The 22,846-nt window shown below is 49.3% G+C and overlaps 1 protein-coding gene across 3 annotated transcripts in view; it reads left to right on the top strand.

Annotated features, from left to right (window-relative positions):
* Positions 1-22,846, top strand: part of ELMO3 (engulfment and cell motility 3) — a 63,028-nt gene that overhangs the window by 15,281 nt on the left and 24,901 nt on the right. For 2 of the 3 annotated variants that reach the window (XM_068261278.1, XM_068261277.1), the window contains exons 6-12: positions 407-576; positions 3,590-3,689; positions 5,139-5,290; positions 6,827-6,905; positions 7,496-7,546; positions 16,148-16,270; positions 21,043-21,171. In XM_068261278.1, the coding sequence (XP_068117379.1) occupies positions 407-576; positions 3,590-3,689; positions 5,139-5,290; positions 6,827-6,905; positions 7,496-7,546; positions 16,148-16,270; positions 21,043-21,171 (804 nt within the window). Of the gene's footprint in view, positions 1-406; positions 577-3,589; positions 3,690-5,138; positions 5,291-6,826; positions 6,906-7,495; positions 7,547-16,147; positions 16,271-16,827; positions 16,852-21,042; positions 21,172-22,846 lie in introns of those variants that run through there. The other variant, XM_068261279.1, reaches the window with a different exon arrangement.

Consider the following 22,846-nt stretch of genomic DNA (forward strand, 5'->3'; position numbering starts at 1 on the left):
TGTGTATACTATTGTCTGTATTATTACGTACCCCATGTTTTGTTCTTAGGGCCGGTTCACACTCGGGCGATCAGCAAAACGCTGCTACTAATGTATCCATATGGATATATTCACACTGCAGCATTTGCGATTTCGATCATTCATAAATGATGCATGCAGCGTTTTGGGGGCGATTGTGCTGTTATTCTCGTTCTATTGCACGGGAATCACAAGCGCAAATCACGCTGAATTGCAAGCCGAATGCAATCGCGGGCAAGCGGTGCTCCAAGCGCCGAGTGTGATCCGGCCCTTACTCTGTACAACACCACAGAATATGTTTTTGTGTTTTATAAATCAATAATTATAATGGTGACCGGTCAGAAGAGCTCACAATCTAATCTGTTGATGCCTCTGTTTCTCCTGGAAGGATAAAGAGGCGTCCAGCCTGTGTGCCGGCGTTCAGAGCCAAAATCAGGACGTGAAGTCCGAGTCTCTGAGGAAGCTGGCCACGCTGTCCTGCGATGTCACCTTCTCCCAGGAGTTCATCAGCAAGGACGGCCTGATTATTCTCGCCAGGGCCGTGGAGGGGGAGAAGGAGTAAGTAGCTCTAAACATGGAAGGATCTATCAATATGGATGTAGGGATAATAAGTACAGCAGTCACAGCTGCTCCCAGCCTCAGCTTATTACACTCACTCTGTCCATCTCTGATGGAGCAGAACTGGCTCTGCAGACTCCTCCAGCATCACTACAGTACACAGCACTTGAGGAGGGGTGGAGAGGTTGGGGGCTGGTCACTGTACACAAGAGCCTGTTGCACACTGAACAGGGACTGTCTACAAATCTTGGACTACAAAACTTTGTATGATTCCTTATCAGTGGCTGAGCAGGTGCAGTCATTAGAACAATTGTGCAGAGAGCAGAACGTTTTTTTCTCTCAGTGCCCTTAGTTGTCAGTCTCTCAGGACAGGTAAAAGAAACTTCTTCCCACGGGGTCCCAGCACCTTCTGGTCCCCCCTGTGGCTGCATCCCTTGCAGGGTTTATTGTTACGCCCCTGGGCAGGTCCTTGTACCTTCATCAAGCACCAGAGCTCAGGGAAGGGTTCTAGAAGGTATACGGTGGGGGACAAAGCTAAATAACTGGGTGCGACCAGATGCTGAGCCTGCAGGAAAGCTGAGTATTGCAGCGAAACTTCTCAACGCTGTAAATGAGCAAATAGTTTAGGGATCCTCTCCTGTAGAAATTGGCATCACTGACCCTGAAGGGAGGTTTTGCCATCTCTGATTATACTGAGGAGGTGTCCTGTCCAGCTCAGGTCTTCCTCTACATCTGTGGAGGGAAGTGTAAGTACCGGTCTATATTAGGGCTCTTCCACACTGCGATTTTTGAAGCGCATGCATTTTGCCATTTGCAAGTGCACGGTGGTTAACATAAGTATTGGCGGGGCCCTGTACAGAGTGGTGCGATTCGTTTACCCAATTGCAAACTTAGTGCCTGCTGCAGTTCGCCTGCTTTTACGATTAGACGCATAAACGCAAAACGCAGAGCTACTATATATGATTTGCTTTGCGATCTCTCATTTGAAGAAAGTTCTTGGTTCTGTGTACGTAACCAAAGTAATGCACATGGGGCTAATGGGTAAATGGCCAGTGGTCCCCCTACACTAGCACGCTCCTGTACCGGAATTTACTGCATCAGGCCCCATGAGCATACCGCCTATGGGGCCTGCATGCTGTAGTGTCCTGTCAGCCCTGGGGTAGGATGCTGTCGCTCATGTGGGGGCAGGGATCAAGGTCTCAGTAAAATCATCTTATGGTGCCCCATAACAGAACGGAGGGGTGGAGGAGGGCGGCGATGACGGAGGCCACGGTACTTATGGGGCTTATAGATAACCATCTCTGGTTCACTTTAGGAAAGAGTCTGCACAGACCAAGAAGTATTGTTTATTTCTTTGTATACCGAGGACTGATCAGATGATTTTAGCTGGCTGACATTCCCATTTACACTTTTTTTTGTATCTGGTGGTTTTTTTTTGTATCTGGTGTTTATAAAAGCTCATACAAATAAGGTGAGCAAGCAAAAGTATTATTTGCTAAAATCCTTGCGATAAATAGTGAAGACTGCTTTAACCATTAGACTACTGCTCCACGCCAATTGGCGTGCACGTGGCGGCTGCCCCAGGACCGCCTAACGTCAATCGCCGTGCAGTCATGGGGGCGTGTTTTGCAGGGGATCGCATGCACCAATGTGTGTGCATCTCCGTATGAATGACCAAGCTCTGCTCCGCCATCAGTCTCCCAGCGGCGATCTCTGCCAGGAGACTGTTAGACGGCAAAACCGCCGTCTAATGACACTGTACAGCGCTGTGATCTAAGGCAGCGCTGTACTGGGGACAGCCATGTGACACGGCTGTACCCCGGGGGAGACAGGAGCGATCGCTGTAATTGGCTGGCTGTGGGAGGGAGGTTGTTTTACAAAATAGAAAAATACAATATTTATGAAAAAATAAATAAACATACTGGGAGAGATCACAGCCCACCAACAGAGTGCTTTGTTGGTGGGCAGAAAAGGGGGGGGGGGGAGGAATCACTTGTGTGCTGAGGTGTGCGGCCCTGCAGAGAGGCCTTAAAGCTGCAGTGGCCTATTTTGTAAAAAATGTCCTGGTCTTTAGGGGGTTTAAGCCCAGAGTCCTCAAGTGGTGAAACTAAAATTCATCCATCACCCTCTGGGTGGGACGGTGGATAATTGTCTGGTACAGACTTAGATCCGAGCCTGACGCTGTCTTTATGGAGTGTGCGTGCTTCCCATGTTTATTGTGTTCTCCCAGTGTTTGTATACCTTATATACTCACGTATAAGCCTAATTTTTCAGCACAAAAAATGTGCTGTAAGTTACCCCCTCGGCTTATATGTGGGTCAGTGGAGCAGAACGGAGGGTGGAGCAGGTTTTGTTACTGGCAGAGGAGTGTAAGGATTGTGCACTAGTGATCCTGCTCTTACCAGCTGGCTCCCTGCTGTGTCCCCCATCCCCTGCAGCATGGTGTGCAGAGTGCGCTGCTCAACACTACCTGTGTCCCCGGCTTGTGGAGCGGAGCGTGCCAGCAACGTGTCAGCAGTGCAATGATCAGGATTCTTCCTGTGTGGCAATTGCTGTGTCTCATATCTATGACGCCATCTAGTGGCATCTTGAGACACAGCTGTATCATCCTTGGGACACATCTGGCTATGGAGAGGGGACATGACTTGTACTGGAGTCACATCTGGCTACTGTGGAGAGGGCTATACTGGGAAGGGGGCTTATACACGAGTCAATCACCTTTTCCTGGTTTCTTGGGGAAAGTGGGTACCTTGGCTTATACATGGGTCGGCTTATATGCGAGTATATACAGTAAGTTTCCTACAACCCTCCCCTTCTCCTCTCCCCAAAACACACACACTGTAAGTAGGGACATCTTAGCAATACCAATTATTCAACTTTCTCTGCAAAATGCTGTTGGCGTTGCCGGAATTTCTTCATGTATTTTTCTAATCTTCAGATACCACAAAGTCCTTTGCTATGTGAAATGTTTGGTAAGCATGATAGTAAGCATGATATGTGTATGTTCTCACAGCCCCGGAGAGGTGATGTGTTACACCCTGAAAGCCATTGCAGAGCTGATGGAGCATGGCTTTGTGTCCTGGGAGACATTCAACACAGCCTTCATCTACAAGGTATGATGGGACTGCCTGACTGACTGCAGGGACTGGAGGTGCAGGACTGACTGACTGCAGGGACTGGAGGTGCAGGACTGACTGACTGCAGGGACTGCCTGACTGACTGCAGGGACTTCCTGACTGACTGCAGGGACTGCCTGACTGACTGCAGGGACTGCCTGACTGACTGTATGGACTGCCTGACTGACTGTATGGACTGCCTGACTGACTGCAGGGACTGCCTGACTGCAGGGACTGCCTGACTGCAGGGACTGGAGGTGCAGGACTGACTGACTGCAGGGACTGCCTGACTGACTGCAGGGACTGACTGCCTGACTGCAGGGACTGCCTGACTGCCGGGACTGAATAACTGCAGGGACTGACTGACTGACTGTAGGGATTGCCTGGCTGACTGCAGGGACTGGAGGTGCGGGACTGACTGACTGGAGGGACTGACTGACTGACTGCAGGGACTGGAGGTGCGGGACTGGCTGACTGCAGGGACTGGAGGTGCAGGACTGACTGACTGCAGGGACTGCCTGACTGACTGCAGGGACTGACTGCCTGACTGCAGGGACTGCCTGACTGCAGGGACTGACTAACTGCAGGGACTGACTGACTGTAGGGATTGCCTGGCTGACTGCAGGGACTGGAGGTGCGGGACTGACTGACTGGAGGGACTGACTGACTGACTGCAGGGACTGGAGGTGCGGGACTGGCTGACTGGAGGGACTGACTGCAGGGACTAGAGGTGCGGGACTGCCTGACTGACTGGGGGGACCGAACGTCCAGGACTGATTGGGGGGGTTGAATATTGCTTCTCTCTGCTTGCTGCTTCCTGACATTGCTTCGCTCTGCTTGCTGCTTGCTTCCTGACATTGCTTCGCTCTGCTTGCTGCTTCCTGACATTGCTTCACTCTGCTTGCTGCTTCCTGACATTGCTTTGCTCTGCTTGATGCTTCCTGACATTGCTTCACTCTGCTTGCTGCTTCCTGACATTGCTTCGCTCTGCTTGCTGCTATCTGACATTGCTTCGCTCTGCTTGCTGCTTCCTGATATTGCTTCGCTCTGCTTGCTGCTTGCTTCCTGACATTGCTTCGCTCTGCTTGCTGCTTCCTGACATTGCTTCACTCTGCTTGCTGCTTCCTGACATTGCTTTGCTCTGCTTGATGCTTCCTGACATTGCTTCGCTCTGCTTGCTGCTTCCTGACATTCCGCCGCTCTGCTTGCTGCTTCCTGACATTGCTTCGCTCTGTTTGCTGCTTCCTGATATTGCTTCGCTCTGCTTGATGCTTCCTGACATTGCTTCGCTCTGCTTGCTGCTTCCTGACATTCCGCCGCTCTGCTTGCTGCTTCCTGACATTGCTTCGCTCTGTTTGCTGCTTCCTGATATTGCTTCGCTCTGCTTGCTGCTTCCTGACAAGTGCCGTATCCCCGCCCTGACTATTGGCTGCTTGCTGTGCCCAGGTGGTGACCTTCGTGAACATGAATCTGATGCGGGTGGAGATCACACAGCTGGCACTCGTCATCCTGGAGAGCGTTCTGCAGAGTAACACCAAGCAGGCTGATCTGGTGCGACAAGAGGTCCCTGTGGAGCGCCTGCTCTCGCTCCTACAGGTGTAAGTCCCGCCTTACTGCCTGATCCCGCCTGGTGAAGAGGGCAGTCCTACCAATGTTTGTTGTCCAGTTTTGGCTAGGCGGAGTCACACTATCCACACTGTCATGGGGGGGGGGTCTTGGTTACCACATGTGTTTTTTTGGTAGGCGGAGCGGAGTCACGCTATTATTACACTATTATGGGGGAAATGGGAGGGTTCTACAGAGCAGTGGGGCAACAAGAGGGGATGCAGAGGTTGGGACCGCACCGGGGCCCCTGGACCAAAGGGGCCCTCCTTCATCCATCTTATTAGCTTTTCATTGCTGCTATGCTCGAAATGAACTCTTATATAGATGCATGCATTTATTAGTATTAATCCTTACCAAACTGTTTTCTTACTCTAAATACACCTCTCTCTGACACTGCAGCTGTCCTTAGTAGGTTTCGGAGCTTCATATCAATAAGAGTGCTTGGGGACCCGTGTAAAACTCACACTGGGGCCCCAAGCTCCTCAGTTATGCCACCGCTAGAGAGCACTGCCGGGGGGTCATGGGAGCTACACTTGTTATGGGGAGGTGTAGTCACAGTAGCCAGACTGTTATGGGTGGGGTTATGGTGGGCACACTCGTTATGGGTGGGCGGAGTCACAGTAGCCAGATTGTTATAAGTGGGGTCATGGTGGCCACATTTGTTATGGGGAGGTGGAGTCACAGTAGTAATACTGAAATGGGTGGGGTTATGGTAGCCACACTTGTTATGTGTGGGTGGAGTCAATAGCCACACTTTTATGGGTGGGGTCAGGGTGGGCACATTTGTTATGAGTAGGTGGAGTCAGTAGCCACACTTTTATGGGTGGGGTCAGGGTGGGCATATTTGTTATGAGTAGGTGGAGTCAGTAGCCACATTGTTATGGGTGGGGTCAGGGCGGACACATTTGTTATGGGTAGGCGGAGTCAGTAGCCACACTGTAATGGGTTGGGTCATGGTGGGCACATTAGTTATGGGTGGGCGGAGTCAGTAGCGACACTTATGGGTGGGGTCAGGGTGGGCACATTTGTTATGAGTAGGCGGAGTCAGTAGCCACACTGTAATGGGTTGGGTCATGGTGGGCACATTAGTTATGGGTGGGCGGAGTCAGTAGCGACACTTATGGGTGGGGTCAGGGTGGGCACATTTGTTATGGGTAGGCGGAGTCAGTAGCCACACTGTTATGGGTGGGGTTATGGTGGGCACACTTGTTATGGGTGGGCGGAGTCAATAGCCACACTGTTATAGGTGGGGTCATGGTGGGTACATTTGTTATGGGTGGGCGGAGTCAGTAGCGACACTTATGGGTGGGGTCAGGGTGGGCACATTTGTTATGGGTAGGCGGAGTCAGTAGCCACACTGTTATGGGTGGAGTCATGGTGGCCACACCTGGGGGGCGGCATGGAGGGAGCATGAAGAGGGCGAGAACATGGGGGATTTTTTGTTGGTGACCCATAACTTGTAGCTGTATAACTTGTAGCTGTAGTCCTCCATACACCTCAGTGATATCTTCTCCCTCCATCTCTGGCAGGAACAACCAACCTCTGCAGATCAAAGTGATGGCTCTGATTGTGGCGCTGCTGCAGAAGGTCGGGAACAAGGAGCGAGCGGTAAGAGAGGGTGGGTGAGTGACTGGAGGGAATGTGAGCGGAGTTCCTGCAATGGTGTGTGTGAGGAGGAAGCTTGTCACTGGAGGGAGTGGTAAGAGATGGTGGGTGAGTGACTGGAGGGAATGTGAGCGGAGTTCTTGCCATGGTGTGTGTGAGGAGGAAGCTTGTCACTGGAGGGAGTGGTAAGAGAGGGTGGGTGAGTAACTGAAGGGAATGTGAGCGGAGTTCTGTGTGAGGAGGAAGCTTGTCACTGGAGCGAGCGGTAAGAGAGGGTGGGTGAGTGACTGGAGGGAATGTGAGCGGAGTTCTTGCCATGGTGTGTGTGAGGAGGAAGCTTGTCACTGGAGCGAGCGGTAAGAGAGGGTGGGTGAGTGACTGGAGGGGATGTGAGAGGAGTTCTTGTCACTGGAGGGAGCGGTAAGAGAGGGTGGGTGAGTGACTGGAGGGAATGTGAGCGGAGTTCCTGCCATGGTGTGTGTGAGAAGGAAGCTTGTCACTGGAGCGAGCGGTAAGAGAGGGTGGGCGAGTGACTGGAGGGAATGTGAGCGGAGTTCTTGTCACTGGCCGCAGCTGACTGTCTCCTCTCACAGGACATCCTGGACTTCCTCTGGAAGAAGAATATGCGGCAGTTCATACATAAGGTGAGACAAAAAACACTCCTCCTATCCTTGCCAAGCCCCAAATCAGCTGACTAATAGGGGCGGTCACGGGCGGCTCCGGTAATTTCTTTTAGGGGGTGCTCTGCAGGTGCTGGATCTTTTCTAGCGGTAGCTATGAACCCGTCAAAACCCCCCCAAAAAAACAAAAAACACGGGGCGTTGCCAAAAGGGGTGTATCTGTGCGCTGGAAAGTGGGTGTTTATAAGTAATAAAGTTGCCCCAGTATAGGTAATATAGTTCCTCAGCATAAGTAGTATAGTTTCCCCAGTATGGGTAGTATAGATGCCCCAGTATAGGTAGTATAGCTGCTCCAGTATGGGTAGTATAGATTCCCCAGTATACGTAGCATAGCTGCCCCAGTATAGGTAGTATAGCTGCACCAGTATGGGTAATATAGCTTCCCCAGTATAGGTAGCATAACTGCCCCAGTATAGGTAGCATAACTGCCCCAGTATAGGTAGCATAACTGCCCCAGTATGGGTAGTATAGCTGCCCCAGTATGGGTAGTATAGCTGCCCCAGTATAGGTAGTATAGCTGCCCCAGTATAGGTAGTATAGTTGCCCCAGTATAGGTAGTATAGCTGCCCCAGTATAGGTAGTATAGCTGCCCCAGTATAGGTAGTATAGTTGCCCCAGTATAGGTAATATAGCTGCCCCAGTATAGGTAGTATAGCTGCTCCAGTATGGGTAGTATAGATTCCCCAGTATAGGTAGTATAGCTGCCCCAGTATGGGTAGTATAGCTGCACCAGTATGGGTAGTATAGCTGCCCCAGTATAGGTAGTATAGTTTCCCCAGTATAGGTAGTATAGCTGCCCCAGTATAGGTAGTATAGCTGCCCCAGTATAGGTAGTATAGCTGCCCCAGTATAGGTAGTATAGGTGCCCCAGTATAGGTAGTATAGTTGCCCCAGTATAGGTAGTATAGTTGCCCCAGTATGGGTAGTATAGATTCCCCAGTATAGGTAGTATAGCTGCACCAGTATGGGTAGTATAGCTGCCCCAGTATAGGTAGTATAGCTGCGCCAGTATGGGTAGTATAGCTTCCCCAGTATAGGTAGCATATCTGCCCCAGTATAGGTAGTATAGCTGCCCCAGTATAGGTAGTATAGGTGCCCCAGTATAGGTAGTATAGTTGCCCCAGTATAGGTAGTATAGTTGCCCCAGTATGGGTAGTATAGATTCCCCAGTATAGGTAGTATAGCTGCACCAGTATGGGTAGTATAGCTGCCCCAGTATAGGTAGTATAGCTGCGCCAGTATGGGTAGTATAGCTTCCCCAGTATAGGTAGCATAACTGCCCCAGTATAGGTAGTATAGCTGCACCAGTATGGGTAGTATAGCTGCCCCAGTATAGGTAGTATAGCTGCGCCAGTATGGGTAGTATAGCTTCCCCAGTATAGGTAGCATAACTGCCCCAGTATAGGTAGCATAACTGCCCCAGTATGGGTAGTATAGCTGCCCCAGTGTAGGTAGTATAGTTGCCCCAGTATGGGTAGTATAGCTGCCCCAGTACGGGTAGTATAGCTGCCTCAGTATGGGTAATATAGTTGCCCCAGCATAGGTAGTATAGCTGCCCCAATGTAGGTAATATAGCTGCCCCAGTATGGGTAGTATAGGTGCCCCAGTATAGTGGTATAGCTGCCCCAGTATAAGGAGTATAGCTGCCCCAGTATAAGGAGTATAGCTGCCCCAGTATAAGGAGTATAGCTGCCCCAGTATGGGTAGTATAGCTGCCCCTGTATGGGTAGTATAGCTGCCCCTGTATGGGTAGTATAGCTGCCCCAGTATGGGGAGTATAGCTGCCCCAGTATGGGTAGTATAGCTGCCCCAGTATGGGGAGTATAGCTGCCCCAGTATGGGTAGTATAGCTGCCCCAGTATGGGTAGTATAGCTGCCCCAGCGTAGGTAGTATAGCTGCCCCAGCGTAGGTAGTATAGCTGCCCCAGTACGGGTAGTATAGCTGCCTCAGTATGGGTAATATAGTTGCCCCAGCATAGGTAGTATAGCTGCCCCAATGTAGGTAATATAGCTGCCCCAGTATGGGTAGTATAGGTGCCCCAGTATAGTGGTATAGCTGCCCCAGTATAAGGAGTATAGCTGCCCCAGTATAAGGAGTATAGCTGCCCCAGTATAAGGAGTATAGCTGCCCCAGTATGGGTAGTATAGCTGCCCCAGTATGGGTAGTATAGCTGCCCCAGTATGGGGAGTATAGCTGCCCCAGTATGGGTAGTATAGCTGCCCCAGTATGGGTAGTATAGCTGCCCCAGTATGGGTAGTATAGCTGCCCCAGCGTAGGTAGTATAGCTGCCCCAGCGTAGGTAGTATAGCTGCCCCAGTATGGGTAGTATAGCTGCCCCAGCGTAGGTAGTATAGATGCCCCAGTGTAGGTAGTATAGTTGCCCCAGTATAGGTAGTATAGCTGCCCCAGTATAGGTAGTATAGCTGCCCCAGTGTAGGTAGTATAGTTGCCCCAGTATAGGTAGTATAGCTGCGCCAGTATGGGTAGTATAGCTTCCCCAGTATAGGTAGCATAACTGCCCCAGTATAGGTAGCATAACTGCCCCAGTATGGGTAGTATAGCTGCCCCAGTATGGGTGGTATAGCTGACCCAGTATAGTAGTACAGCTGCCCCAGTATAGTAGTATAGCTGCCCCAGCGTAGGTAGTATAGCTGCCCCAGTGTAGGTAGTATAGCTGCCCCAGTGTAGGTAGTATAGCTGCCCCAGTGTAGGTAGTATAGATGCCCCAGTATAGGTAGTATAGTTGCCCCAGTATAGGTAGTATAGTTGCCCCAGTATAGGTAGTATAGCTGCCCCAGTATAGGTAGTATAGCTGCCCCAGTGTAGGTAGTATAGTTGCCCCAGTGTAGGTAGTATAGATGCCCCAGTATAGGTAGTATAGTTGCCCCAGTATAGGTAGTATAGCTGCCCCAGTATAGGTAGTATAGCTGCCCCAGTGTAGGTAGTATAGCTGCCCCAGTATAGGTAGTATAGATGCCCCAGTATAGGTAGTATAGTTGCCCCAGTATAGGTAGTATAGCTGCCCCAGTATAGGTAGTATAGCTGCCCCAGTATAGGTAGTATAGCTGCCCCAGTATAGGTAGTATAGCTGCCCCAGTATAGGTAGTATAGCTGCCCCAGTATAGGTAGTATAGCTGCCCCAGTATAGGTAGTATAGCTGCCCCAGTATAGGTAGTATAGATGCCCCGGTATAGGTAGTATAGTTGCCCCAGTGTAGGTAGTATAGATGCCCCAGTATAGGTAGTATAGATGCCCCAGTATAGGTAGTATAGTTGCCCCAGTATAGGTAGTATAGCTGCCCCAGTATAGGTAGTATAGCTGCCCCAGTATAGGTAGTATAGCTGCCCCAGTATAGGTAGTATAGCTGCCCCAGTGTAGGTAGTATAGTTGCCCCAGTATAGGTAGTATAGCTGCCCCAGTATATGTAGTATAGCTGCCCCAGTGTAGGTAGTATAGTTGCCCCAGTATGGGTAGTATAGCTGCCCCAGGATAGGTAGTATAGCTGCCCCAGTATAGATAGTATAGTTGCCCCAGTATGGGTAGTATAGCTGCCCCAGGATAGGTAGTATAGCTGCCCCAGTATAGATAGTATAGCTGCCCCAGCGTAGGTTGTATAGCTGCCCCAGTATGGGTAGTATAGCTGCCCCAGCGTAGGTAGTATAGCTGCCCCAATGTAGGTAGTATAGTTGCCCCAGTATAGGTAGTATAGCTGCCCCAGTATAGGTAGTATAGCTGCCCCAGTATAGGTAGTATAGCTGCCCCAGTGTAGGTAGTATAGTTGCCCCAGTATGGGTAGTATAGCTGCCCCAGTATGGGTAGTATAGCTGCCCCAGTATAGGTAGTATAGCTGCCCCAGTATAGGTAGTATAGTTGCCCCAGTATAGGTAGTATAGCTGCCCCAGTGTAGGTAGTATAGCTGCCCCAGTGTAGGTAGTATAGTTGCCCCAGTATAGGTAGTATAGCTGCCCCAGTATAGGTAGTATAGCTGCCCCAGTGTAGGTAGTATAGCTGCCCCAGTGTAGGTAGTATAGTTGCCCCAGTATAGGTAGTATAGCTGCCCCAGTATGGGTAGTATAGCTGCCCCAGTATAGGTAGTATAGCTGCCCCAGTATAGGTAGTATAGCTGCCCCAGTATAGGTAGTATAGCTGCCCCAGTGTAGGTAGTATAATTGCCCCAGTATAGGTAGTATAGCTGCCCCAGTATAGGTAGTATAGCTGCCCCAGTATAGGTAGTATAGCTGCCCCAGTGTAGGTAGTATAGTTGCCCCAGTATGGGTAGTATAGCTGCCCCAGTATGGGTAGTATAGCTGCCCCAGTATGGGTAGTATAGCTGCCCCAGTATAGGTAGTATAGCTGCCCCAGTATAGGTAGTATAGCTGCCCCAGTATAGGTAGTATAGTTGCCCCAGTATAGGTAGTATAGCTGCCCCAGTGTAGGTAGTATAGTTGCCCCAGTGTAGGTAGTATAGTTGCCCCAGTATAGGTAGTATAGCTGCCCCAGTATAGGTAGTATAGCTGCGCCAGTATGGGTAGTATAGCTTCCCCAGTATAGGTAGCATAACTGCCCCAGTATAGGTAGCATAACTGCCCCAGTATGGGTAGTATAGCTGCCCCAGTATGGGTGGTATAGCTGACCCAGTATAGTAGTACAGCTGCCCCAGTATAGTAGTATGGCTGCCCCAGCGTAGGTAGTATAGCTGCCCCAGTGTAGGTAGTATAGCTGCCCCAGTGTAGGTAGTATAGCTGCCCCAGTGTAGGTAGTATAGATGCCCCAGTATAGGTAGTATAGTTGCCCCAGTATAGGTAGTATAGTTGCCCCAGTATAGGTAGTATAGCTGCCCCAGTATAGGTAGTATAGCTGCCCCAGTGTAGGTAGTATAGTTGCCCCAGTGTAGGTAGTATAGATGCCCCAGTATAGGTAGTATAGTTGCCCCAGTATAGGTAGTATAGCTGCCCCAGTATAGGTAGTATAGCTGCCCCAGTGTAGGTAGTATAGCTGCCCCAGTATAGGTAGTATAGATGCCCCAGTATAGGTAGTATAGTTGCCCCAGTATAGGTAGTATAGCTGCCCCAGTATAGGTAGTATAGCTGCCCCAGTATAGGTAGTATAGCTGCCCCAGTATAGGTAGTATAGCTGCCCCAGTATAGGTAGTATAGCTGCCCCAGTATAGGTAGTATAGCTGCCCCAGTATAGGTAGTATAGCTGCCCCAGTATAGGTAGTATAGATGCCCCGGTATAGGTAGTATAGTTGCCCCAGTGTAGGTAGTATAGATGCCCCAGTATAGGTAGTATAGATGCCCCAGTATAGGTAGTATAGTTGCCCCAGTATAGGTAGTATAGCTGCCCCAGTATAGGTAGTATAGCTGCCCCAGTATAGGTAGTATAGCTGCCCCAGTATAGGTAGTATAGCTGCCCCAGTGTAGGTAGTATAGTTGCCCCAGTATAGGTAGTATAGCTGCCCCAGTATATGTAGTATAGCTGCCCCAGTGTAGGTAGTATAGTTGCCCCAGTATGGGTAGTATAGCTGCCCCAGGATAGGTAGTATAGCTGCCCCAGTATAGATAGTATAGTTGCCCCAGTATGGGTAGTATAGCTGCCCCAGGATAGGTAGTATAGCTGCCCCAGTATAGATAGTATAGCTGCCCCAGCGTAGGTTGTATAGCTGCCCCAGTATGGGTAGTATAGCTGCCCCAGCGTAGGTAGTATAGCTGCCCCAATGTAGGTAGTATAGTTGCCCCAGTATAGGTAGTATAGCTGCCCCAGTATAGGTAGTATAGCTGCCCCAGTATAGGTAGTATAGCTGCCCCAGTGTAGGTAGTATAGTTGCCCCAGTATGGGTAGTATAGCTGCCCCAGTATGGGTAGTATAGCTGCCCCAGTATAGGTAGTATAGCTGCCCCAGTATAGGTAGTATAGTTGCCCCAGTATAGGTAGTATAGCTGCCCCAGTGTAGGTAGTATAGCTGCCCCAGTGTAGGTAGTATAGTTGCCCCAGTATAGGTAGTATAGCTGCCCCAGTATAGGTAGTATAGCTGCCCCAGTGTAGGTAGTATAGCTGCCCCAGTGTAGGTAGTATAGTTGCCCCAGTATAGGTAGTATAGCTGCCCCAGTATGGGTAGTATAGCTGCCCCAGTATAGGTAGTATAGCTGCCCCAGTATAGGTAGTATAGCTGCCCCAGTATAGGTAGTATAGCTGCCCCAGTGTAGGTAGTATAATTGCCCCAGTATAGGTAGTATAGCTGCCCCAGTATAGGTAGTATAGCTGCCCCAGTATAGGTAGTATAGCTGCCCCAGTGTAGGTAGTATAGTTGCCCCAGTATGGGTAGTATAGCTGCCCCAGTATGGGTAGTATAGCTGCCCCAGTATGGGTAGTATAGCTGCCCCAGTATAGGTAGTATAGCTGCCCCAGTATAGGTAGTATAGCTGCCCCAGTATAGGTAGTATAGTTGCCCCAGTATAGGTAGTATAGCTGCCCCAGTGTAGGTAGTATAGCTGCCCCAGTGTAGGTAGTATAGTTGCCCCAGTATAGGTAGTATAGCTGCCCCAGTATAGGTAGTATAGCTGCCCCAGCGTAGGTAGTATAGCTGCCCCAGCGTAGGTAGTATAGCTGCCCCAGTATAGGTAGTATAGCTGCCCCAGTGTAGGTAGTATAGTTGCCCCATTATAAGGAGTATAGCTGCCCCAGTATAGGTAGTATAGCTGCCCCAGTATAGTGGTATAGCTGCCCCAGTATAAGGAGTATAGCTGCCCCAGTATGGGTAGTATAGCTGCCCCAGTATAGTGCTATAGCTGCCCCAGCGTAGGGAGTATAGCTGCCCCAGTATAAGGAGTATAGCTGCCCCAGTGTAGGTAGTATTGCTGCCCCAGTATAAGGAGTATAGCTGCCCTAGCGTAGGGAGTCGGGGTTATACATCTCCACCTGCTTCTAGTGGTCAGTTGCCGTTCTGCAACCCACCTTTGTGAGTATAATCCATCCGCATATTTTACATACTTCTGGTACTGTGACCTACTGCACCATTTGGGCTTCTTTGTCTCTGTGTTTTCTTTCTGCAGGGTGCAATTTTTATTATCCCTACTTTTTGTGGTCACCAGCTGTTTTGTAACAATTTTGTGTCGGAATGGGGGGAGGGGGCCAGGCAAAGCTGAACTGTAATTCGGCTGTAAACTGTTTACTTTACACCGTGAGGCAGAGAGACACACAGGCAGAAACCCAGAGCTTCAGCTGATGATTATTTACACACATTTGAAGCTATATTTCTGCTTTCTATCATTCTGAACTGATTCCAGTCAGTGAGGACTGTTTCTGTATGCTGGATGTGCTGGGTACAGTCCTCCATAGAAATGCCCACAGTGAGAACTGTTCTCTGTAAATGTCATATTCTTCATATAAAACATGAAAAGATGAAAAAAGCCTTTGCTTTGCTATTTGCCAGTAATTACAGGACATATATGTAGCATTTAGAATTTTAATTAACTTTGATAGTTGTCCTTTAAGGCCCCCCCGCTAGTGGTTTGCCACACTCAAGTATAAGCGCACGTTACAGTGTCACAGATATAGGACAGCACTGCTTGACATGTGCGCTGTTATTATGGGACACCCTTATCATTGTGGCCTAAAGTAGTGTGTGCTCCTCCTGCCTGACACCAGCTGCTGATTCTGCTTCTATAAAGAACCACTATCCCGGAAAAATGTAAAATACATGTAATAACATACAAATAAGAAGTACATTTCTTCCAGAGTACAATGAGCCATAAATTACTTTTCTCCTATGTTGCCGTCACTTACAGTAGGTAGTAGAACCTGACAGGTTTTAGGCTAGTCCATCTCTTCATGGGGGATTCTCAGCATGGCCTTTATTCTTTACAAAGATGCTTGCCAGCCTCCCTGCTCACCGTATACTTTTTTGGCACTTGGACCGTGCAACTGCTATTCACTAAGTGCTTTTGAAAATAAAGAAACACCTGAGAATCCCCTATGAGGAGATGGGCTACTCCAAAACCTGTCCATTCTTTCAGATTTTTACTCCCTACTGTAAGTGACAGCAACATAGGAGAGAAGTAATTTTTGGTCCATTTTACTCTGGAAGAAATGTACTTCTTATTTGAATGTGTTTACATGTATTTTTAATTGTATGATTTTCGCGATACTGGTCCTGTAAACAGATCAGGCCAGAGAGATGCACCGATAGCTTCACCTCTGATGTGCAATCTGCTCTCTCTTCATCTCTACTGCTTAGTACAAACGGTGCAATTTTCGTACTCGAATCGATTATTTCAGACAGGTCCGATCTGTTTTCCGATTGTTTTTCGGATCGATTTTGTATAGAAATGATCGGAAAACTGATCATAAAATCGATCGGAAATCAGATTGAACCTCTCGGAAATAATCAATTTACCCGTCAGTCTGACTGAAGGCGGCAGATATTGCCCAGATCCTGCGGAGATCGTGCAGTTGTGACCAAAATAGAACATTCTTTATTTCTTTCTTCATGATGTGGGGAAGGGAAGGAATGGTAGAAATGGCTGGAGAGCGATCCGTATGCTTAAAATTCTTTTCTTTTTCCAGCAAATTATTCACGGCTGGTCGTCGCTGGGTGATGAAATGAGCCACTATCTCTACGTCCTCCAGTGCCTGAGCCTCGGCCTGCTGGAAGAGCGCGTGAGGACCGCCATGGACCCCAATGATGCTGTAAGCAATACACCGCCATGTGGCTGCCCCTCCTCCGCATTCATCCGGCTGCCCCTCCCCCTCCTCCGCATCCATCCGGCTGCCCCTCCCCCTCCTCCGCGTCCATCCGGCTGCCCCTCCTCCCTCCTCTGCATGAGGACTGCCATGGACTCCAACGATGCTGGAAGCAGTACACCGCCATCAGGCTGCCCCTCCCCCTCCTATGCATCCATCCGGCTGCCCCTCCCCCTCCTCCGCATGAGGACTGCCATGGACCCCAACAATGCTTTAAGCAGTACACCGCCATCAGGCTGCCCCTCCCCCCTCCTCCGCATGAGGACTGCCATGGACCCCAACAATGCTTTAAGCAGTACACCGCCATCAGGCTGCCCCTCCCCCCTCCTCCGCATGAGGACTGCCATGGACCCCAACGATGCTGTAAGCAGTACACCGCCATCAGGCTGCCCCTCCCCCCCACATCCATCCGGCTGCCCCTCCCCCTCCTCCGCATTCATCCGGCTGCCCCTCCCCCTCCTCCGCGTCCATCTGGCTGCCCCTCCCCCCTCCTCTGCATGAGGACTGCCATGGACCCCAACGATGCTGTAAGCAGTACACCGCCATCAGGCTGCCCCTCCCCCTCCTATGCATCCATCCGGCTGCCCCTCCCCCTCCTCCGCATCCATCCGGCTGCCCCTCCCCCCTCCTCTGCATGAGGACTGCCATAGACCCCAACGATGCTGTAAGCAATACACCGCCATCAGGCTGCCCCTCCCCCCTCCGCGGAACGTACAAAAAAGAGGGAAAGGGAGGTACAAAGGGGCGTGGCCAAATCAAATGCAAATCAGTATTCACACACATCAATGAACACTGCCAGATAAAATGGTGGATCTCCTACCTCCACAAATGCTGCAGCATCCTCAAAAGTAAAGAGAACCTGTTATATAGCTTGTAAAAAAAATTATGAAAAGTTCTGTCTTAGAGCAGCAAGCATCGGGGGATGTCTGCTGCAGTAACTCCTCCGCAAGACGGCCGCAGCCATTTTTATCAGAAATGTGCCAAAGCTCTTCAGCCGCAAACACCATAGCGGTTTATTCGAAGGGGGGTGGAGTTTAAGACGTCTAATGACTAGCGCTGACACCCACCGATCCTTGCAGCTCCGACATAGAGCTTTACATTCAAAGTTTTACAAATTATAAAAAAGGTACGCTTTAAGCTAGCCCATCAAAATTGTCCAGTTTCCCTCCTTAGATTGGTCCACTAACACAAGCAATGCAAGCAGACAATTCATGCATGCAACTTAACATTTGGACTGGGAGAAACTATGGTTCTTAAAGGGAAACTGAAGTGAGAGGGATGTGAAGGCTGCCATATTTATTTCATATTAACCACTTTAGCCTACGGGTGTGTTCACTTCGGGAAGAGATTAATTTAAAGGGAACCCAAGCTGAGAGGTATGTGGAGGCTGCCATATTTATTTCCTTTTCAGCAATACCAGTTGCCTGGCAGTCCTCTTGATTCTCTGCCTCTAATACCTTTAGCCACAGCCCCTGAACAAGCATGCAGCAGATCAGGTACTCTGACTTTACTAGATTAGCTATATGCTTGTTCCAGGTTTGACTCGGGCTCTCCTTATACCAAAAGATCAGCAGGGCTGCCAGGCAACTGGCATTATTAAGAAGGAAATAAATATTGCAGCCTCCATATCCCTCTCACCATTTTTCACCACTAGATGGTACTAAAAACGCTATCCTGGGTTACCAGGAAGGGTTCATTTTTTTTTTTTTTTTAACTTTACTTCCTTTATTATGAATGGACATGGCCTCTGATCGGGGTCATGTCCATTCATTCCAGGCACTGCGATTGGCCTTCACCAATCGCCGCCACATAAATGCCAGGAATGAGCGGTGGGCTCGCACTCGCTGCGGCAATACTGGGCATGCATGGCCAGATAGAGCACAGCGGCTCCTAACTGGACGACAATAATCGTCTAGTTAGGAGCCAGGCAACTGGTTTGGTTTAAAAGGAAAGGAATATGGCAGCCTCCATATCCCTGTCACTTAAGGTTCCCTTTAACCTTTCAATAAAAACAACACACATATAAATATATGCATCCAACCAGCCATTCAAGGTGCTACAAACTCTACAATTTCCCCCTCCCTGAAACTGAGCATGTAACCAAAGAATGAGCTGGGCGTGTCCTTAGTGCCCCTCCTCTTCTGTGACATCATCTTCATAACATGTACCGTGTGATAGCTCCTCCACCACATTATACACAGTGACAGCTGACAGCCCATCAACCAAAACGCATAGCAATATGGCCTAAGAATAAGAAGGAACCACACAGTGGCGGTCAATGCGGTGCAAGGAATTCCAAGTTGATGCAAATTCTATGCAGATTTCTGCAGCTTCGAAAATGCATCTAATTTGCATCATCTTATATTTAAATAGTCTCACTGACCACCAGTCCCTTGTGGAGAGTAGAAAAGTTTCTGATTAAACTGCTCTAAGAATAATTACATTTATTTTAACTCTTAGGGCCTGAGCCAACTAACGCAGTTGTGTTCAGCATCTGTAACATTGATGTATAACTGAAAAGCGGACACGACTGCATCAGTGGGCTCAGGCCCTTAGTAAAATTCCCTAATCCAAAAAGTTCTATAGAAATTATTATGCCCGACATTCACTAAGGCTGCTAGTTCTCATTAGGGTCGGTCAATGACGATTTAATACTAATTTTATGCAAATATATGCAGCTAGGGAATTTTATTGGTCCATTTTTGAATAGCATATTTTTGCATAAAGTTTGCATCAACTTAAAATTATTAGTTTATCACTGAACATCCCCACCCTTCAGTGTAACTATCTACCTCACAGGCCAGGTAATTTGTAGATACTCTTCATTCACATATTGTATTTCTTCACCATTGTTCTCATCCAGAACATGTCCAAGTCCTGCCTGCTTCCACCTGCACAACATTTCCAAAGTACCCATCTCTCTAATCGAGCCTGAGGATACCTGAAAAGTTACATTCCTCTGCTTGTCTCAGATCTTTCCCTCACCTCAGGGCCCATATGCAATTCACGTTTTCAACTGAGTTTTCTCCTAGGATAAGATAATTTTTCATCTTCAATTTAAAATAACTTTCCAGCATTTTTCAATTAAAAAAGTACCAAAAAGTGGTTAAAAAGTACTATCAAAATTATTTTAAGTATTTGCTTGCTTTCTAGAGGCTTAAAAGGCATTTTACTGACAAGTTTAAAAATATCACCTAGGAGAAAACTCAGGAGAAAAAGAGAATTACACATGGCCCCAGGTGTTCTCTTTGTCTCAGTCCTTCCCCTCATCTCCGATCTTTCCCTCATATCTGATCTTCTCGTTTCAGGTCTTCTTCTTGTCTTGTTTTAATATGATTGGTGTAATCTATAGTGTAACTCGTTTTTGAATTGTCTTTCTGCAATTTTTTCATCAGTCCTGATTGTGGCCAGCTCTATTTCTTCTTCTTCTCGTCTCCCCTCATCTCAGGTCTTCTACTCATCTCAGATCTTCCCCTTGTTTCAGATCTTCCCCCTCACCTCAGGTCTTCCCCTCATTTCAGGTTTTCTTCTCGACATACTGTAGGTCTTCCCCTAGTCTCAGGTCTTCTCCTCGTCTCAGGTCTTCTCCTTGTCCCAGGTCTTCTCCTCATCTCAGGTCTTCTCCTCGTCTCAGGTCTTCTCCTCGTCCCAGGTCTTCTCCTCATCTCAGGTCTTCTCCTAGTCTCAGGTCTTCCCCTAATCTCAGGTCTTCCCCTAATCTCAGGTCTTCCCCTAATCTCAGGTCTTCCCCTAATCTCAGGTCTTCCCCTAATCTCAGGTCTTCCCCTAATCTCATGTCTTCTCCTCGTCTCAGGTCTTCTCCTCGTCTCAGGTCTTCTCCTTGTCCCAGGTCTTCTCCTTGTCCCAGGTCTTTTCTTTGTCCCAGGTCTTCTCCTTGTCCCAGGTCTTCTCCTTGTCCCATGTCTTCTCCTTGTCCCATGTCTTCTCCTTGTCCCAGGTCTTCTCCTCGTCTCAGGTCTTCTCCTTGCCCCAGGTCTTCCCCTAGTCTCAGGTCTTCTCCTCATCTCAGGTCTTCTCCTCATTTTCCCTCATCTCAAGTCTTTCCCTCGTTACAGGTATTTTCCTCCACACAGGTCTTTTCCTCCACACAGGTCTTCCCCTCAACTCAGGTCTTCTCCATGTCTCAGTTCTTCCCTTCCTCTCTGGTCTTACCCTTGTCTCAGGTCATCTCCTCATTTCAGGGCTTTCCGTCGTCTCAGGTTTTCCCCTCTCAGGTCTTTCCTTTGCTTCAGGTCTTACTCTTGTTGGTATTGGCAGGAAGTCCCTAAGAATAAGGCAGCTCACAAGCACATAGGTATATCCAAGTAAAGCAAACCCCGCTGCTGTAATGTTTTCCAAAATCTGTTGCCTGTGCCAGCGGCTGTGGTTACACTTTCATAATGGAATAAATGGGATATTTCCGTTACAGTTTTATGGATTGTAAACTCTTCCCACTGTTCCTCATCTGTGGCTCCTCTCTGCCGGTCACTTCTCTGGCTTCCACCTGAGAATGAAAGTCACGCCAATAAGATTTGCTGGCAAATCTCATAACACATGTCTGGCTGCCTCTAGTTCAGATCTAATGCTCAGATACACCCCTCGCTCATAAACCACCCGCTAGGGCCAGATCTCCCAGCAGGCACAGTAGGGGCAGCTGAGGCGGGAAGTGACCCCGCCCCCATTAATCGGTATTATGTTACTTTGTCTCTTTCTTGCAGGAGCAGCGCCAGCATCTGCAAAATCTTCGTCTCTCCGCGTTTCCGAATGAGGCCGAAGAAGAGAGCCACCTGAGTGCAGAGAAACGCCGTTCGCTTTGCGCCAAGGAATTCCGCAAGCTTGGTTTCACGGTAGGTGCTTCTGGGTGTGTCATGGGCCATCATTCTCTGTCTGCTGCAAATCCAGATAGGATTCTAAATGCGCCATCTCATAATAGGGAGATACCTGGTGCAGCAATTCATAGATTTTCACCTCAGCCTCACCTCGCCTCCAGCTGTCTGCCAGCTCCTCCCCTCCCAGTCAGTCTAAAACCAGAAATGCCTACTAGAGACTAACTGTCAGCCATGATAGGCGATCAGAAAGCAGCAGGGGCAACTCCAGGATTTTCAAGGGGGGGGGGAGGTTCCTGAAAGGTCTCACTCAGCCACGCACAATACAGTATAATATTATGGTAGGACATTATGCTGGGTACACATATTGCAATTTCCCGTTCGATCGACAGGATCTGACAATTATTTCCTAAATGTACGATCTGCTCGTGATGACAATAGGATCGATCAGGAGCAGTTTTGATACAGATAATAATGAGGACAGCCGACAATGCTAATGAAGGGGAAAGTGAAGCATTCATACAGCAGAGCACAGGGCTGTGCAGATACCTGACTTTAAGTTCCCCAGAGCTGCTCCATGCTCTGTATACACACTGCTGCTCTATGCTCTGTACACACGTTGCTGCTCCATGCTCTGTACACACGCTGCCGCTCCATGCTCTGTACACACGCTGCTGCTCCATGCTCTGTATACACACTGCTGCTCCATGCTCTGTACACACACTGCCGCTCCATGCTCTGTACACGCTGCCGCTCCATGCTCTGTGCACACACTGCTGCTCCATGCTCTGTACACACGCTGCTGCTCCATGCTCTGTACACACGCTGCTGCTCCATGCTCTGTACACACACTGCTGCTCCATGCTCTGAACACACTCTGCTGCTCCATGCTCTGTACACACGCTGCTGCTCCATGCTCTGTACACACACTGCTGCTCCATGCTCTGTACACACGCTGCTGCTCCATGCTCTGTACACACGCTGCTGCTCCATGCTCTGTACACACACTGCTGCTCCATGCTCTGTACACACACTGCTGCTCCATGCTCTGCACACACACGCTGCTGCTCCATGCTCTGCACACACACGCTGCTGCTCCATGCTCTGTACACGCTGCTGCTCCATGCTCTGTACACACGCTGCTGCTCCATGCTCTGTACACACGCTGCTGCTCCATGCTCTGTACACACGCCGCTGCTCCATGCTCTGTACACACGCTGCTGCTCCATGCTCTGAACACACTCTGCTGCTCCATGCTCTGTACACACGCTGCTGCTCCATGCTCTGTACACACACTGCTGCTCCATGCTCTGTACACACGCTGCTGCTCCATGCTCTGTACACACGCTGCTGCTCCATGCTCTGTACACACACTGCTGCTCCATGCTCTGTACACACACTGCTACTCCATGCTCTGAACACACTCTGCTGCTCCATGCTCTGTACACACGCTGCTGCTCCATGCTCTGTACACACTCTGCTGCTCCATGCTCTGTACACACGCTGCTGCTCCATGCTCTGTACACACGCTGCTGCTCCATGCTCTGTACACACACTGCTGCTACATGCTCTGCACACACGCTGCTGCTCCATGCTCTGCACACACACGCTGCTGCTCCATGCTCTGTACACACGCTGCTGCTCCATGCTCTGTACACACGCTGCTGCTCCATGCTCTGTACACACAATGCTGCTC

This window comes from Hyperolius riggenbachi, chromosome 11 (genome assembly GCF_040937935.1).
Source record: "Hyperolius riggenbachi isolate aHypRig1 chromosome 11, aHypRig1.pri, whole genome shotgun sequence".
Lineage (NCBI taxonomy): Eukaryota > Metazoa > Chordata > Amphibia > Anura > Hyperoliidae > Hyperolius > Hyperolius riggenbachi.